Source organism: Pseudonaja textilis, chromosome Z (genome assembly GCF_049901715.1).
Source record: "Pseudonaja textilis isolate UNSWEBS1 chromosome Z, rPseTex1.2, whole genome shotgun sequence".
In the NCBI taxonomy this organism is placed as follows: Eukaryota; Metazoa; Chordata; class Lepidosauria; order Squamata; family Elapidae; genus Pseudonaja; species Pseudonaja textilis.
The window spans coordinates 46261111-46280720 of record NC_142008.1 but is presented as its reverse complement, the minus strand read 5'-3'; the positions used below and the strand labels follow the sequence as shown (position 1 = coordinate 46280720).

The following is a 19610-nucleotide window of genomic DNA, read 5'->3' as shown; positions in this document are numbered from 1 at the left end:
ATGAAAATCATAACATAAGCTCTACAGTAGTTTTTTTTCTTTCTCCATCTGTGTCTAAGATAACAACAACCCATTACCCAACTTTCCCCAAAACACAGAAAAGTGAGAAATTCCAGCCATGCCATATATATAGTTCATTATACCCCTCCTTAGGTACAATTTTTTAAATATTTTCATTCACTTGCATCTTTTCCCTACCCATTCAGGTTCTCATAATATTAAATTTGTACATAATTGTTATTATCTTTACTGTGGGGAACAAAAAACTCTGATGCATTTCACAATTTAAAGAGTTAAAATTTTTGAAGAATAGAAATATGGGGTTAAGAAACATGGAAGATATTCCATATAATATATCTGAATCAGTAAGCTGTTTTTTTCTAGAAGAGTATTTTGCGCTTTTATTATCATGTCCTCCTTTCCTCCACTAATTCAAAGGCTGTCTCATTTCCCAATGTGCCAGAGAGAACTAGAAACTTTTGCCTAAGGATGTTTTATTTCATGCTTGAGTTTTACATCAATTTGTGATTATATCAATGTATAATGCAGAGATAAAATATGCTACAAGATATACCTAGTTCTCTTTCATATTTGCACGATACCTATTTGGCAAAATAAGTTTAAATGTTGCTTTTATTATGAAGTAGAAATAAAAAATAACCAGATAAAAATAGATGCTTTATATCTATAATAAATTAAGAGCTATAATAAATTAAAAGAGCTATAAAATCTACTAGAATATATATTGTGAAATATAGCTTAATTTTCCGCATTACATAGGATAGGCATATGATAGGATATGACATGCCCAAATATAAACAATATCATGCGATTAACATATTTAGATATTTGTACCTGTGTTTTAGAACTTGTGCTTTTCTGTAACATTATCTTTGAATTAATTGAGCTGTTTTTGCTAGAATAAATAATTATTAATGAAAAGGTTTTTCTATCTGTTTTGATAGGTTTTTAAAAAATGGTCTATTTACATGTTTTTCCTTTAAATTGCAGGAAAAGAAGTCCCAGAGGAGGAGATTACTTAGGGAAGACAGCTAAAATACATGGCTGACTTAATTATTTATGATTATTGAAGGCATTCTGTTTTCATATTTCTGTTCTGGAGTGGGTGAAAAATATCTGAATATTCTAATGTATGGTGCCTCTCTGAGTCTTTAACTTCTTAAGACAGATCATTCATTGGTATGGGGTGAAGAATGATCAATATGCCTATGATATCAAGTTTTACATCCCTATACTGGGTTGAATAGGAAATGCTGTGGAGGTTTTGATGTCATACCTGAAATTGTGAGGGACTGGATCGAATAAACAGGCTTAAAATGAATCCCAATGGGATAAAATAGGTGGTCATGGAACATCATTTCAGGATGTTCATCTTTAGTTCTTACTGGGATTTCACAACAACTGAAAGAGCATGTAGGCAATTTGGAATTCTCCCAGACTTCTCTTTGATCACTAGGTAGAAGCTGTAGTAGTAAGGAAATCTTTACTCAGTTTCAGATATTGCATGGGTTTTAGTTTCACCTACACTTGTAATTCATGCTTTCGTTTATTATTTGATTTGTTGCAATTCATTTTAGATGGTACTGCTGCCCTGAAACTATTTGGAAGTTGCAGCTGACTCAACATTCTCTCAGGAAGGACTTATTTACTAAAGTACCATCATTTGTTTGTTTTTTAATGCTGCCAGTTGGCTTCTGGTAGCAGTTCAAAGTATTGGTACCAAATAGTTGTTAGTCAAAAAAAAAATCCATTAGGCTTGGATCTTTATTAGCTTCAAGCACCTCTGATCTAGGTAGAATCAATCCATATTATGATCTGCTGTGGCTGTGAGGGTATGCTGGGGATTTCCCTCTTACTTTTCTATTCTTAGATTCATTGCTTTCAGCATCCTGCCTGAAGATCAGGTTGTCCCATTTCTTGGACCATTTTTCAAGAGAGAGAGAGAGAGAGAGGGAGGGAGGGAGGCAGGCAGGCAGGGAGTGGGAGGAAGAGGGAGAGAGAGAGAGAGGGTGGGAGGGAGAGAGGGAGGGAGGGAGAGAGGGAAAGAGAGAATAATAATAACAATAATAATAAATAAAATGGGAAATTAGGGAAAGAAAAAAGAAAGGGGAAAAAGGGGAAAATACAAGAGAAAATAAAAAAGGTGTGAACTTCCGACTCTCTTAGCACAGTACAAGATAAAACCACTCCAGCCTCAACGTTTCGCTTTTACACATTATTATATAACTAGCCATTTCTATAATGACAAATCTATCTCACCCGCAAAACCAAAGTTAAAAGTTTTTTTTTTCATTTCACAAAAATCAGGAATGATATGTAAATGAAAAACTTACTTAAATATATTCTCCTCTTTAAATAAATAATCAATTTAACCATTTCTGCTTTATCTTCCTTGGTGTGGAAATAATATATATTTATATTTGCACCTAATAATCTTTGTAAACTATTACCATTTATACTAAGAAGGTTCACTATATTTTTTTCAGATTCTTTGACCTTACAGGGAAAGATACTTCCCCCCCAATCCTTTTTAAGGATGGGGGAAACTTTTCTTTAAAGGTATTTCAAAACTTTCTACTATATCTTTTTCTTTTAATTTCTTTACACACATGCTTTAAAATTCAGTATTAAATTTAAATCCCTTGCTCCAAATTATCCTCATAGAATACTTTTTTCTTTTGTACTTTTTTCTTTCTTTTAAAACTCTAAAATAAACTTTAAACTAATACATCATTTTAACTTTCTCTTAACACAGATACTATCTCAAATACATTTTCAACAACATTTTGCATATTTTAGGGATTACTTTGGCACTAATAAAAAGTTACATTTTCAAATTTTAGATTAAGACTTTCTTTCCTTTACAAATATCGAGCAGATTAAAAATCCATCCTAATTCCAGTTAACTCTTCCAGTTTGTCTTCATGGAGTAAAATCTTTTTCTTCTCTGGAAAGTTTATCAAGTAGTTAGAAGCTTCCCTTTTTCTCAAGGGATTTCTGAACCTTGTTAATGTCCTTAAAGAAAAAGTTTCAAATTTGTCTTTTTAAAAGTTGCAAATTTTCTTGGCATTCTTCTTTCAATTGTGTTGAGAAATTTATATTTAAACCATCATTATAATAATTGGTGTCAGGTTTGTATTCCAAAGTTGCAATTCACTCCTCTGCATTTTCAGCTACTTGTGAAAATGGCTGAGTAGTTTGGTAATTTTCTACACATGTTTGCATCTCTGCAGTAGTTTGAGAACTTTTTTTTTAAATCATCCTTGGAGCACAGATGATCTACAAACTGGTGGATTTTATTTAGAAAATTTTCAAATACCTCTCTAATAATTTGTTCCTCCATCTTGACTCCCTTTTTGGTAAAAGAGATTTTTTTTATTAAGTCACTTAAAAATTTCTAGCCGTTCAGAAATCATAAAAATCAGAAAGTTTTAGCCACCCACAAGACCAAGCTACAAATTACTACAAATAATAAACTGTGACAAGCTCATAGTTAAAGACCATCTCTTTAACTTAGTAAAGATTGATAGTCCATGGGGACTTCCGGTTTGCAGGGCTTCGGCAGCAGGCAGGAATCCACGATCGTGCGCGGTTTCTGCCTGGGCTCGCCACTGGACTGCCCCGAGCCAGCTGGCTTCGGGGCTAAGCCACCCTGTAGAGGTGGTGAAGAGGGGGGAGATCACCAGCAGGGTCGAGGAGAGCCGCATCTCCTTCTCAGCTGGCCAAACTCCCTTTCCCGAAGGCAGTAAGAGCAGTGGTCAGAAATGGCCACCTCAAAGAAGCACTCAACCGGATAAGAAAGTGCAGGAGGAAGATAAGAAGTGAAAGTTTTGGCTGACCGGGATAAAAAGCAACAACTAAGGTATCCTGGAATTTAAATTTTATAAAAGATACATCGCTCCCAAAGAAGAGTCGGAAGCAGCGAAAGAAAGTGAAAGGGAAGGGGTTTTTTTTTCTTCACTTTCCTTCCTCACATTGACAATGAAGAGAGCTGAATGAGAAATCAGAAAAATCCGCTTTGGCACCAATAGGTAATTAAGCTGAAAATATAATTAATGCTAAAGGGACAATAAAGATTTCTGGACACTTAAAAATCCTTTTTTTTGCTATAAGTGGGAAGGGAGAGGAAAAGAATAAGGGCAGGATTTGGAAGGAGGAGACTGCCTGGAATTCAAAAGAATCTAAAGTTAAATCTCAACAAGACTTCTAAAAGATACATTTTAACTGGAACTTTGTAACTAAATAGTAACCCCAGGAAAAGAAAGTGAAAAAAGAAGAAAGTGTAAAAAGAAACAGCTTGTGTGTATTTGGATTGCTTGATGACTTTGGGATTTCTGGAAATTATATTTGAATGACTAAAAACAATTGGGTGGTTGTTTAAAAAATTCTACAATGGCATCACTTCTGGATGAACTGAAAATGGAATTTAAAAAATATAAAGAAGAGACACAAGAAGGGAAGGGCTCTTTTGGCTCCTTTTTTCAATTCTTAGAAATGGCGATCTGCGTCTACAAGAAACAACAAGAAGAGACTGTGCAACAAGAAGATTGGGACAAAGAAGAAGCCATCTTTAATGAACAAGTAACTCTGGGGAAGAAAGGGGAAAGGGGGGAAAGAGAATGGAGAAGTTAAGACTTAAAAAAACAGCCAAAAAAGGGAAAAATAAGGTGAAAAGTGGATATAACGTTGGAAAGCAACAGAAAAGGGGAATACAGAAGAGGGAAATGGAGGTAGAGACACGGGGGTAAAAAGGGGAGAGAGAAGAAGAAAGGGAAGAAGGAAGGGAAGAGAAGCTATAAAGATTTGGAGCAAGATGTAAAGAAACGACTTATTCAGAGATAATAGGTGAAAATTTAACTGAAAAGGGGATTCTGTAAAGGTACATAAGATTGCATTGTTATATTTGTAATAGAAATAATGTTCGAAAATTGGAAACAACATATGATTAATAAGTGGGATAAAATAGTGTAATTTAGTGAAACTTTTGTGAACAAAATAAATAAAATAAAATAAATGAGAGAATTGAATTAGGAAGGAATGGGAACTTTTTAATTACTCAATGTTTTATAAAATATAAGTGAAATGGGGGGGAATTAACTATGGAAAGTTTATAAGTGTTCCCATAGAAGTATGATACTTATTTGAAAAGTAATGTGTAAAATGTTAAGATTTAAATGAATATTAATATTAATGATAGAATTGAATTGGTATGGATTGTTGTTTTAATTATATTATATATTTATAATTTTTTTCTTTTCAAAAGACAGTGTGTAGTTTTAGAATGTACCAAGCAGAATCCGAACGGAAGTTATGTATTATATTACGTGTTATAAATTTAGGGGAAAGAGATAAAGGCGTCATACTCCAATCAGCGATTACAGGAGAAATTTTGTTTAATGAGAAAAGATAGTAGACAGTTGAAACAGGACAGACAAAAAATATAAGTACAATGATTTGAATTGAGATGAAATAAATGAAATAAAATTAAGAAAGTTAAAAGAGGGGAGAAGCTATATAGAAAATGTAGAATAGTAATAAGATATGGAATGGAATATAAAAATGAGCATGAACTTGAATTTGTGTCTGTATGAAGAGATGTAACCAGGGATCCTGCTGCTTTCAAAAAAGATGTTTTATGCTTTTATGTTTTATGTTTTGTTTGTTTATGTTTGTTTTTAAAAATCAATAAAAAAAATTTTTTAAAAAAGATTGATAGTCCGTAAAGTTGATTAAGAAATGAAAGGCACAACTTACTGTCGATTTGAAAGTAAATTTCAAAATGGTTATTTCTTCAACAGTGAATAGATTGCAGCCTCTCCCCCAGCTTTCAGCACAGTTGCTTCTGAAGCTACTTGCAAACCTCAGCTGTATCAGAGGATCTTAAGGGGTAATTCTAGGACTCTCCCTAAACCAGGAGAGTCATATAAACTGAAGGAATGCCAGTTCCTTCCATTAGTAGTTGAAGAGGTACAGCCCAGGGAAAAACCAAAGGTGGGATTCTACTGGTTCAGCCCCATCCTATAGAACTGGTTGTTATGGTTCCTGGTAGTTCGGAGAACCAGTAAAACGGGCCCCTGGCTGGCCCCGCCCCTCTCCTCCCACTTATCTGCTCCCTACCCAGTCAGTCCTTATCGCACATGTGCAACAAGCTGACTACATTCTAACCCCGTCCGCCCCGCTCCTCCTTATCTTGGCCATGCACCATTGCTGCCTGCAGTCTGCCTTCGCCCACCTGCCAGTGCTGTCTGCCTTCCACCATGGTCTTTCTAGGTAAGTGAGGCTCTGCTAGCCCCAGTTGCCTACATGCTGCTGCCGCCACCAGCCCCAGTTGAGTTCCGACTCCTGGGACAGCCTAGGCTGCCACCACTACACTACTGCTGCCGCCACTGCCCTTGCCACCACCGCCGTCACAAATCCCGGTTGAGTCCTGACTCCGAGGCTGGCCTATGCCGCCACCACTGTGCTGCCGCCATCCTCAACACTTGCGGCCTAGATAGCTGTTCCCATCCCTATCTGGCTTGCTTAGCCACAGGGGCTGCCCATGTGGCCTAGTAAGGTTACCCCCCCACCCCACTTGCCTAGCTTGCTTAGCCACAGGGGCTGCCCATGGCTGTTGCGGCCTAACAAGGTTTCCCCCAACCATCTCCAGCCTCCAGCTTATCTGGCTCACTGGTGACAGGAAGGCGAGCTAGGGCTGACCCGTCACCGCTCAGGTTCCCACCAGCCTGCATCTTGCCTCCCCGCCTGGATTCTCCACAGCTGCTTGGCCTTGTCTGCTAGGGGTGGGGATGGGCGACCAGGGAGCCCCTTTACCTGCCACCCCTTCCCTCTGCCGCCTGCTGGCCTGCGCACTTTGGCTGAATGTGGGCTGCATTTTGTGGGAAAGTCAAGCCTTGCAAGAGCAGATCTTCCTTGGCGGCCCACACTCAGCTAAAACGTTAAGCTGGGCGAGAGAAGGGCGGCTGACAGAGAGGTAATGCAGGCAGACGTGTGCTTTCTGGTTGCCTCCTGCATCCTCTCTGGCAGACATGAGCCCCAGCAGCTGCGGAGAAACTGAGCAGGGGACGAGATGTGGCCTGCCCACCTGCTGGCCCCCACCCTTTGTCCGAGTGCAAACCTGCAAAAAGCAGTGCAGCCCTTGCCAGCCAGGACGAGGTAATGGTACTGTTGCAGCAAGAGGGGGCGGGCAGCACAGGCGGGCTGAAGCAGCGATGGAGATGGCCGGAAGGTGCAGGAGCGCTGTGCCACTTGCATTTGCACAGCACTCCTGCACTTTCCAGCTTGTCTCTCCTAGCCTGACCTCTTCCTTGATGGCTGCAGGCAGTAGGGACTGCCTAGGGCAAAAAACGTACCATCTGGTAGTGGTGGGAGGGGGTGGAGTGTGCAAGTCTGTGCTCACCATCCAGTTCTGAGATCCAGAATGGGGCGTCAGTGTTAATGTCAGTTTCCTCGTCCTTCTTGGTGATCTGCTCTGCTGCCCTATCCCATGGCCCCACCCATCTTTGCCCAGGGAAAGCCCAGGAAAAGTGAGCAGAAACATAGCTCTTGCTGGGGCGAAAGAGCTGAGATCGAGGAAGGCACAGACAATAGAAGACAGAAGCTGCCGCTTTGAAAAGCACCGCTTTCTGTTGCCTTGCCTTCCAATTTCTGCTCTTTTGTCCCAGCGAGAGCTATGTTTCTGCTCACTTTCTTTTCCTGGGTAAGGGGGGCAGCAGGGGGATTGGGCGTTGAGGTGGGATTGGGCGTTGAACACACACTAACCACTACCTCAACGCCCAATCCCACCACCACCCAGCACAGATAAACTCCGTGGCTAAAACACTAATTACCAGAACCAAACGCCTGGCAGACAAGACACACATTAAGACTGAACTATGCACCCTGACTAAGGTACTGACAGCCAACGGCTTCCACAAAAGCAAAATCACTGGGTTGATCCACAAAAACACACTGAGACATAATAGAGACCCAGAAGATGAACAGACCTGTGGAACAGCTGTCCTGCCCTACAAAAGAGGTACTACAGACAAAATTAGTAAGAAACTGACAGACATCACATCAAGACTGCCTTCAAAACAGACAGAAAAATAGCAGCCATCCTTAGAAACTCCAAAGATAAAATCGACCTGGAAAACCAAGGCATATACAAAGTCCCCTGTGCATCATGCCCGGCCACATACATTGGACAGACCAATAGAAGAATAAGTACCCGCCTGGATGAACACAAAAATGCAGTCAAAAAGCTGGAACACACTTCCTCACTAGTCCAACACATGGAAGCCACAGGTCACAGCATCAACTTCAATGGCACCAAAACCCTAGCCACTATAGAAAACCCCAGCCACAGAATCATCAGAGAAGCCATAGAGATTGAAAAAAGACCAGGAAGCATGAATAGAAGAGATGATTCCACCAGACTGTCAATCATTTGGGAGCCTGCACTCACAAACAAAAAAATCTCCACACCACAAGCCAGGCAGACACCTGGGCACAGACAGATCTGTGAGGGTGTGAGAAGATGAGACACAACCACGGACCAGAAGCCGCACTGCAGCTGCATCACTACCCGCTTCAAACCCCTCCAACCCATATATGAAGCGAACTGACGCCCACCATGAAGATCCGGCACGAACGCGAAGCCAAACAGCAGGATCACAGCTCACCAGCTCAAATCCCCCAGCAACTAAGGGCACAACCAAGCCCCCAACTGAACAGAACACACCCCCAGCCATTCAGAGCACAGCCAACCCCCCAGCCAATCAGAGCACAGCCAGGCCCCCAAACAATGAGAACACACCCCCACCCAATCAGAACACAGCCAAGCCCCCACCCAATCAAGTCACACCCCCCACTAGCAGTTAAAAGGAAGAAGCAGCTGCAAGCTCACATTACTCTGAGAAGCACAGAGCTGAAGACACAAGCCTGAAGATGATGAATGAGACTTCATCGAAATGTTGCCTAGATACTTCCAATTTTACGTGGGAGAAAACCCGAATAACCAAAGATCCACATACAAATACCCGCGAAACCTCAGAAAACAGATTATATATATATATATATATATATATATATATATATATATATATATATATATATGTATATGTATATGTATATGTATATGTATATGTATATGTATATATATATATATATATATATATATATATATATATATATATATATATATATATATATATATAATATTAAATTTAAATTTAATATAAACACATTTTTATATTAAATATATTATCATTTTTAAAAAATGCATATTAGTTTTCCTTGGGATTTAAAAGTATGAGTTTGGTGGTCCCTGAGGTCCAAAAGGTTGGTGACCCCTGCTCTAGGAGACCAGCTGAGAAGAACGTAAGTTAACAAGCAACGTTGGAAGCATGTGTTTGTGTGTGTATATGTGTGTGTGTGTGTGCTTCAAGTGGGTCTTTTAGCTTTAGAAGAAGGGAAGGAAGGAAGAAGGGAATGGCAGAGAGAGGTGGGAAGAGAGAGGGAGGGAGGGAGAAAGAGGGTGAGAAAGAGAAGGAAAGGTGGAAGAGAAAGGGGGGATACAGAGAAAAAGAGATGGGAGAAAGAGAAGGAAAGAAAGAAGGAAGGAAGAGCCACAAAAGAAAGAAAGGGGAAAGAAAGAAAAAGGGAGAGAAAGGAAGGAAGGAGGAATGGAAGGAAGGGACAGAAAGAGAAAGAAAGAGGGAGAGAGGAGAAAGTTAATGAGATATATGGGTGGAGAGATAAATACATGGAAGGAGGGAGAGAGAGAAAAAAGGAGAGGAAGGAAGGACATAAACCCTGGCTTCAGAAGACTCCTTGAAGTAGCACAGCAATCCAGGGCTGGCCTGCAAGGGATCTCGGAGGTCATCTAGTCCAACTCCCTGCTCCAGCAAGAGATCCTTACAGAATCAAAGAATAGCAGGGTTAGAAGGGTGTGTCTGTGTGTGAAAACTCCAAAAACAGGTCAAGTAGCTCTGGGGAGATCAGTCATAAATTAGAACACTTGCTAAGAAACTGGCCATTAAGCAAGGACCATTTGTATTTGGTTTGCCAGTCACATGGCCATGCCCACCCAGACACATGGTCACCAAGCCATGCCCATCCAGTCGCGTGACCACCAAGCCATGCCCACCTAGTCACATGCCTACCAAGCCACGCCCACAGAACCGGTTGTTACAAAATTTGAATCCCACCCCTGGGAAAACACTTCAGGGATCCCAACCTGGGTATGAATTCAGTTGGCCATCTTCACCGGAAGTCCCAATTTTATTCCAGATTATTTTAAATTCTCAATCTTGAGATTTCCCACTTGGAATTTCCTGTGCATTTGAAGTGTAATCCAAGTGTAACCCTGCATATACTGTTTTTTTCCCCAATATCACTATGATGAGATAGGTGCTTCTGCTTGCTGGCAATTGTATGCTTATTAGGCACATAAAAAATAATATGCAACTGAAAGATTTTGCTTATCTTGCTTAGGAGCTCAATGTGATAGATCACAAATGATAATTCTAGGAGGAAAAGGTTACTTAAAGATACTGGTAACTCTGTAATGTAGTTTCTGGCCAAGATAACCCAAACAATTTTTTTAAAATCATCAAAATGCCCCACCTACTGGTAGTTATATACATATTGCAGTACTATAAATATAAAACTAATATATTTTCTCTCCTCTTTTGAGATATTTCTTTGCAATGTTGTTAGGATTTTTTCTTACATTATAAGACTCTTTCCTAACTTCTGTATCTTACAGGAAGAGTTTGTTCTCCAGAGAAAATTTTCTCTTGTTCTTTCTGTAATGGACTTGTCAGAGCCTGGAAAGAACATCATAGATTTGCAAATACTATACTTTCTGAACATCTGCACATTCCTCCTTTATCTAGAATCCCTCCCCCTACTGCATGATCAGGTAGTAAGCAAAATGATCAAGAAATCCGCACCCTAACTAAGATAAATTAGTGTTAAGGTAAATATATCAGATCACTCAATTTCTGTAATCTAAACCCTTTTTTCCCTTTCAATGTATCTGCTTAATAAAACAAGAGAATTTAGTTTTTTTGATGGTAAGCAGCTGCTTGGAGTTGACACCATTTTATAGTTTTATAGGCTTTTCTTTCCAGTTAAACCAGAATGTTGTCTTGTGTCCCTCATATCCAATAGATCTGATAGGTTATTCATTCAGACATGAAAAGCAGAGAGGACAAGGAGACAGAAACAAACCATCAAGTTTATAGCCTTTCAGACTTCAGAATAGCCTCTGACTTCAGGATTGTTTCTGTGCTACCATATGATAAAAAATAGCCATTCAGAGTGGCTTCTATATGCACTATATTTTGTAATATCTGTATTCACTCCTCATTAGTATTGTTTTTAAAAGTGTTATATTCCTTTTCTATTTTAGCAGAGAAATTTTGGCAAATTAAGGTGGAGGAAAAGAATGGTATAAACAATTTATTATATTTAACTTTTGTATATGAAAATTTTTATTCACTCAGATTCTTTGCAGAATTGTGATTAAATGAAAATTGATGGCAGCCATTATGTGATAGACATTTAAAAAGAAAAAGGTTTGTTGCACCATCAGATAGGCCATTTTGATTGGGTTTTTTTATTACATTGTAGATATCGCTGAATGGATGGGATCAGTGAATTGTTTGTTGAAAAGTTTGAGGTAGTCTGGGATTATATTGATTGAATGATATTCTGTGTGTGTGTGTGTGTGTGTGTGTGTGTGGTTATAGTGCTATAAATGTCGGCATACATAAAAAAGGAAACACTTCAGGTGTTCTCTGAATTACACAAGACAAATTCCTTGTGTGTCCAATCACGCTTGGTCAATAAAGAATTATTATCTTTCTATTATGTGTATTTTGAAGACTTGGAAAAGGACAGGCAGTTAATGAAAGTTTTAACTTGTCTCTGCTATTAGCACTGTACCACATCAATGTCAATAGTTAAATGCACTAAAATTCTCTCTCTCTTTCTCTCTCTCTCTCTCTCTCTCTTTCTCTCTCTCTCTCTCTCTTTCTCTCTTTTTAGTAATTGAAACTCAGAGCACCAGTTCTGAGGAGCTTGTTCCCAGTCCACCTTCCCCGCTTCCTCCCCCTCGTGTTTACAAGCCCTGTTTTGTTTGTCAGGACAAATCGTCTGGATATCACTATGGTGTCAGTGCTTGTGAGGGGTGTAAGGTGAGTGTCCAAACATCTGAGTTAAATGTTGCTGTTTGTATTCCTTTCATGGTGACAGAAGCCTAATAATATGATATGTCAAAATACACAATCATACTGAGGCAATGGGAGGGATTCAAGACAGAGAAAAAAGTCCAGTCTATAATAGTGAAGCCATTTAATAGTAATATAACATATGGCTAAAAGGATGAGAATTCTAGATTAAATGAATACATCATATGCTATAGATATTATTTTAAGTACTTTGGGAATAGAGAGTGTGGTCTTACAGTAGTTGGGACACTATATATATGCCATGTATGACAACAAACAAAACTGTGACCATAGAGAAGTTTGTAAATAGATAGTGGAGAAGAGGAAAAAGACATTTGAAGCAGACAGACCTTCTGTATAGATAGATTCCTATAGAATATTTGATAGTTATATTTTTACTTTTTACCTTTAATGAATGATCAACTTTAAAGAATATATTCTGCACTGCTGAAATGCTTATTCTTCCTAATAATCAAATTTTGTATGGCTTTTCACTTTTCTTTAAGCGTTTAATATTGTACTTCCATCCTGCTTATTATGGTGAACCACTGACATAATTAGTTAAATTGTTGCAGATCTAGTGCTGTTGAAATTATATAGACTCAGAGGCTCCTTAGGTCCTTTATGTCTTTATTTTGTGCAATACACAGAATTTGGCAGGACACATGAATAAATCCACAACTTGAAGTATTGTGACAGCTGAAAAAGAATTACTTAAAGTATCACGGTGCAGCCAGAATGGTTTACTGGCTTAAAAAAAATACTTTGAATATTACATGTGAAGGAAACTGATATCAAAGAATTGTGCTTTTATTTTCTTCAAATGTTACCTTTATAATATTGCTTTTCACTTTATTAATAGTTTTTCAATCCTAAATTGCATCTGTGTGTAGGTCTATTTGGTTATATGTATATTGACCCACAGTTCTTCAAGTTGATTTTAGCATCCACATGGACTAAATTATTATATTTGTGAACTTTTTTAAAAGTAAAGTTCTGATACGGATTTTAAAATATCCAATTGTTTCATTTTATAGATACCTCCCCCAGGTGAATTAATCTTCTTTAAAAAAAATCCTTAATAATCAGCTACATAATATTAAGAAATAGGAAATATAATTCATTCTTTTTTCATGCAATATCCTTCAGGTATCTGGGGGCAATCTTGCAACAGTTTTCCTCAAAAGTTATTTTTACTACAGTATAATCACATTTATCCTGAGACATGTATGTACATACATATGTATATACCATCATGTTTTTATCACTTTGATTTCACAAACTTTACCCTAATTTTATAATAATTAATTCTTGGTTAATGATCTAGATTTTTAGCTCTACTTATCTTAGATGCTTAATACAGTAGTTGAATTATGTATGCATCCATTCTAAATATCCAGGAGGAGGGAGTGGTGGGGGAACTGCATGAGGAAAGGCTTCCCCAACAAGCCAGCATGCTTACCACACATGATTGGAAACGGATTCCCTCATGCCTCCCTCATGCAAGACTGCTCCCCTGCTGCCTCCTCTTGCTCTTCAGAGATCTGTCAGAAGTTGAACTTGGGGGAAATTGCTTCCTGCAAACTTTCTCCTCCATGCTTCGTCATGCAGCAGCATCGTCCTCCACCTCCTGCTTTTCTGGAGGGGGCACAAGATAGGGAAATGCCAATTATGTCTGGATTGGGAGAAGAATGTCTTCTTTGGCATGCTATGCACACATACATACACACTATTCCGAGCTTGGAGATTTTTATCCGTACCTTACAAATTGCCAATCATGCTTGGGCTTGGGGGAAAAGGAAATGTGTACTTGTGTGTGTGTGTGTGTGTGTGTGTGTGTACACATGTGCTTGCTGCTAGTACTTTGGGGACATGAGGGATTTGTGGGGCAGCAAATTGTCTCCATATTGAGTTAACCGGTGCAACTTGTTCCATCCTAATCCAGCTGTCCCAAGTCAGCCACATGCATCTAAACCCACCCATCTTCCAATAAAAGAGACCATATATGTAGATTTGGATGTTTTATTGAAAGAACAGGATGGGCGAATATAAAATAAGTGGCGTTGAGTTTGCTGGTTAATATGACAATGATAAATAATAAAGATTGGTATTTGGTTCTGGTCGCTAGAAGGGGACAGAAAACAACAGCAGTATATATACAAATTATATGCTTGGGGGCATGACAATACCGATGCCTGCACTTCAAGAGAACACTCTATTAAAGTATTGAAAACCATACAGCAATTGTAGGCCTCATTCGCGACAGTGAGTCTGCATATAGATGGAAGGTTGAACAATTGGCCGTATGGTGCAGCTGTAACAATCTAGAGCTGAACATGTTTAAAACTGTAGAGATGAGATTGGACTTCAGAAGGAGCCTTTCTATTTTATCACCTCTCACTACATTCAACAGCATAGTATCAGGAGTGGAGTTCAGCGAAACCCAAAAACTTGGGTTTTGCTGAATACCTGATTTTCACAGTGCTGTCTAATGTCTATATGTATTAACACATGTAGTATGGGTGTAGTATTTTTTTCCTTCTTTATTCTCCCCTCATATTGGTATTATTGTTGTTAATCTTTAATCTTCAATTTGATTCATAGTCTGGGACTGGTAAAATGTTATTATTCTTCTGTTGCACTAAGAAGTTCTGAACTGGAGACAAATTCCTTGTGTGTCTAATCAAACTTTGACCAGGAGTGGGATTCTACCAGTTCGGACTGGTTCTATAGAACCGGTTGTTATGATACTGCACAATTTGGAGAACCGGCAAATCATGCCCCTGGCTGGCCCCACCCCTCTCTGCCAGCCCCTCCCCTCCCCACCCAGTCATCTCGCTTGCATAACATTGCGCACATGCCCAAGTTGACTGCATTCTTTCCCACCCAGTCACTCCTTAAGGTATTTCTTTTTTTCCCCTCCCGACCATCAGCTATTCCTATGATCAGTGCCAGGAGCAAAAATGCGCATCCAGGAGGCTCTCCTGAGACGTAGGAGGCCCCAAAATGGAGCACCGGGGGTTGCTGCATGCCCCCATGCTCAGTTTTTTTTCCTTCCTGAGCCCCAAGAAGCTTCCTGGGAGAAAAAATGCCTCCAGGAGGCTTCCCTTAGGCCCAGAAGGGGATGTGCTGCAAAAAAGAAAAAAAAGAAGCCATGCCCACCCAGTCACGTGGCCACACCTACCTAGCCATACCCACAGAACTGGTTGTTAAGAAATTTGAATCCCACCCCTGACTTTGACCAAAGAAAGTCTTTTAAAAAATGACATAAACATAAAAATGTTCCTATGATTATGATGGATCTTACATTGAGGAAAGTTCTCAAAACCTCACTTTGCTTGTTTACCTCAACCAACCTATGTGTAATATGCACTCTTTATACTTGCACTTGTTTTGCTTTTTTATCTACACTTTTATCTACATACAATTTATGTATAGATAACATCACGGAAAAAAACAGATCCTTGGCTTTGATTTTTGCAGAGAATTCTATTAGCTTTTCTCCTTGTCAGCCTTGTTGTTTTATTGATATACACCTGTAATTACTTTTAAAACCTAGTCTAATGTTTATTGTTTGACTACATATAAGGTTACCATTGCTCTCTTACTCTTTATCACCAAATCCTTCTAAGCTGAACCACTTTACTAAAATAGTTTAGTTAGTTACCGCTCTTCTTGATTAACATAACTTTTAAATATTTGTTTTCTTCCCTATAACTTTTTCTAAGAGTCTTCATGTTGGAGAAAATTTCCTTCTTTTCCTTTAGCCTTTCTTAATCCCATATTTGCCAACCAACATTTTGCCAGCTGACCCCTATTATTCTTTGCAGTCTGATTTTTTGTATCTCAAGTCTTCAAGCTTGGATAATTTTAAATCATTGTAATTTTAATCATAATATGGTAATATTATTTATTTAAATATATAATAATATATTTACATATATTGCTTATATAAAGTTTATAACAGATTTTTCAGTTTGTTGGGAGAGATAAAAGCTATATTTCAGTTAGGACTCCCATCAGTACAGCAAGCTGGAAGAAGAGGAATTTTTGTGACTTGCTGTATACATTATATCAAACGCCACAATCTCAAATCTTTAATCTCTACCCACACTGACAATAAACAGGACCAGTTCAACTGGATCAACACAAAGCATGCCACTACCACCATGCTTATGAGTTCATCGAAGCCTGGCACTCCACAAGCAATTCCATCAACAGACACATTAACCTACAATCAGCCTACGAACTCCTCAGAATCCAAATGAACTACACAGCCAACCAGAAACAGCATCAGCCTTTAATCACCTCGTGCAATTTCCCCCTTCCACTCACAGACACCAGCAATTTACCTCCCAACAACCCTGACCTGAGGTAATCTCCTTAATCACAAGACCCATCACAAGACACACAGCTCGTCACAAGACCTGTCACAAGACCTTCATTTGACCACCCACACCTAAGCCCTTATAAACAGAACACTGACATCCCCTAAATTCCACTGAAGATGTTACCTAGGCTGGTAATGAAATGTTTGGAAACCAACCCACAAGCTCAGAGAACGCACCTTTACCCTCACATTACATAGTTTCATCTTATGCTGCTTATTAAAAGTGAAAATATCCCCATATGAGAAAACTGTTGTAATATCAATCTTGTTCACTGTCACAATGTTGCACATTAACAGTTAGGTCCTTAAAATCATTATTTATCAGATAGTATGCTTTTTAACAAAAAGACATCCTTTTTATAGAAAAGTTTGGAGCTCAACCAAGACCCAAAAGCTTTTTTTTTTTGCCGTGCTCTTGGCTCCCATGTGATGATTTTGTCTGAATCTACAATGTATCCAACATCTTTAGTGCTTTCCTTTCTCACTATTTACATTGCTTCTTTTTTCTTTGTTATTTTGATAAGCATTTATATCTTTTACATATTTTAATGGGTTATCAGCCTTTCAAATCAAAAGTCTTATTTCTCAAACATGGACAAACTTTGTATTCCTGCCTTAATGTTAGTCAACTCAACTCATTCAGCCATTTAATTTCAAACTGCAGAAATTAGAATTTTTGAAATTGATTGCATCTTTTCCTCCCTGGTTCTAGCTTTTCATTTTTATTTTTTTTTAACAAAATGCATTTCAAAGGGTTAGGGTTAAAAGATAGCAGTGTGCTGTTCATTCTTATGGTGCCACTGAAACCGGAGTTATATAATTTGTTCATATTAATTTTCCCACAACTAATTACCAGTTTAGCTTGGATAAATTTAGGCCAAAATAAGTCAAAATTAAATAATAATTTCGAGGTTGTGGTGTTACAAAGCATGTAAATAATCTGAAACTGGTCACATATATGAAGAAAGAAGTGCTGAGATTATAACACTAGAGCCATTATTTTTTTAGTTTATTTTTATTGTTGATGTTCTATTTTCAGAAATTTCATTATGTACTGTATTATTTACCACTGAGAACCTGTATTATATACCACTGAGAACCTGTATTATATACCACTGGGAACCAAGAGTTGAAGATTGGCTAAACAATATTATTTTATGGTGCACATTCTTTCTCCTATCAAAAGGAATGTTTGAATCACAATAATATTGGGATAAATATATATATATTTGCAGATTACTTTCTCTGGCCATGAAAAAGACTTAAAGTAGGACTGGGTACCATTTTCTGTCATTTCCTACTGCCAGATCAGCTTAGAAAAAGCCATAAGTTGCAATTCACAAGTCACTGTGATAGTGCAGGCTCCATTAGTTTTAATGGGGTTTATGACAGAACACACTTTGAGGATTGACACTGTTAACATAAATAGCTTTTCTCATGACCAGACGTGGCAAATTTGTTTGCACTTGAAATCCATCTTAAATAGCAACAAATCTAAGTGTTGGAAATGTATTTGGTGGCTTTCTTCTAAATCAGTGAAGCTGAATTATTTTATAAGTGGCCATAATTATATGTTTCAGCTTACTAAAAGTTTTGCCTTAAAAAGTTAAAGAGGAAGAAAATAAGAGATAAATGTAGCTGAATATGATTGTACTTTTTGTATCTGTCCTGTAACATTTAGATTACATATCTATCCTACTCTTTCAACAGAGAATTCAACCACATAAATTCCCATTTTGGGACTGATTAGAACATGACCTGAGGCAATAAATTATATTCTTTCTTCCTAGGTACATAACAGTTTCCCATCCTGGCATTCTCCAAATACATTGTAATCCAATTCTTTTAGCCAACGTTCCATACAAAGAATAGAATACCAAATGACTATTATGAATACTGAGAACCAGTTGTTCTACACCTGTGATGGTGAACCAATGCCACACATGCCAGGGTGGCATGCAGAACCCTCTCAGTGGCCAAGCACGCTGTTGCCAGCTGCTCTTCTGATTTCTGGCACACCATCCAGCTAGTCTTCGCAGGGGCTAGAGCACCAGAAAATGGCCTGAAAATCAGCCAAAAACAGACCATTTTGCAGGCTGTTTTAAGTTCTTTTCCAGGCTAGTTGGGGGCAAAAACAGCCTGAAAAACACCTTGAAAACACCCCAGAAAATGGCCCAAAACACACCATTTGGGGGGGCCATTTCCAGGCCATTTGGGGGGGCATTTCCAGGATATTGAGTGTTTTCAGGTTGTTTTTCTGGCTGTTTTCAGGCCATTTTTGATCTAAAAAAACAGGCTGAAAGCAGCCCGAAAAATGGCCTGCAAACACTCCCAAAACACCCTGAAATTGGCCCCAAAATGGCCTGAAAATGCCAAAAATGTCCCCCAAAACAGATCCCCAAATGGCCCCCAAAATGCCCAAAAAATACGCATGCACTGGCCAGCTGCACACACGTTCCAGTTTGGGTACTCGGTGCCGAAAAAGTTTAATGGTTAAGATACCAATTTAGAAAGCAGGAGCATGTGAATTCTAGTCTCCTCTTAGCCATGAAAGCTAGCTGGGTAACCTTGTATCAATCACTCTCTCAACCCAATTCATCTGATAGGGTTGTTGTGGAGAAAATAGAAGGTGGAAGATGTATTGGATGTGTTTGTTGCCATCAATTATTTATAAAAATAATAAAGGCAGAATATAAATAAATATACCACCTACCTACTACCAATTTATGGAGTGCTCTAAAAGCAACAAATTATTAGTTCGTTACAATTTGTTATTGCTGAATTTTTACTGGCAGTGTGTGAAAGGTAATTTCTGCCCAAGGGGGCACATTTATTTAGTTGGCATTTGATACTGTACTTCAGAGTAGAAACTACATGTCAAGACTGTCCAGCTTTTGTATTTGTTGTATTTATTTCATCTGATTTTACATGTTTAATGTCCTGCCATTCTTCCTGGGAAGGATTTCGTAATACTGTTTACC

General features: G+C 38.5%; 1 protein-coding gene across 3 annotated transcripts in view; it reads left to right on the top strand.

Annotated features, from left to right (window-relative positions):
* RARB (retinoic acid receptor beta) overlaps positions 1–19610 on the top strand; it is a 135736-nt gene that overhangs the window by 51110 nt on the left and 65016 nt on the right. For 2 of the 3 annotated variants that reach the window (XM_087915520.1, XM_026708151.2), the window contains exon 2: positions 12058–12206. The exons of the other annotated variant lie outside the window; for it this stretch is intronic. In XM_087915520.1, coding sequence (XP_087771646.1) covers positions 12058–12206 — 149 coding nt within the window. The remainder of the gene's footprint in view (positions 1–12057; positions 12207–19610) is intronic. 3 annotated transcript variants of the gene reach the window in all.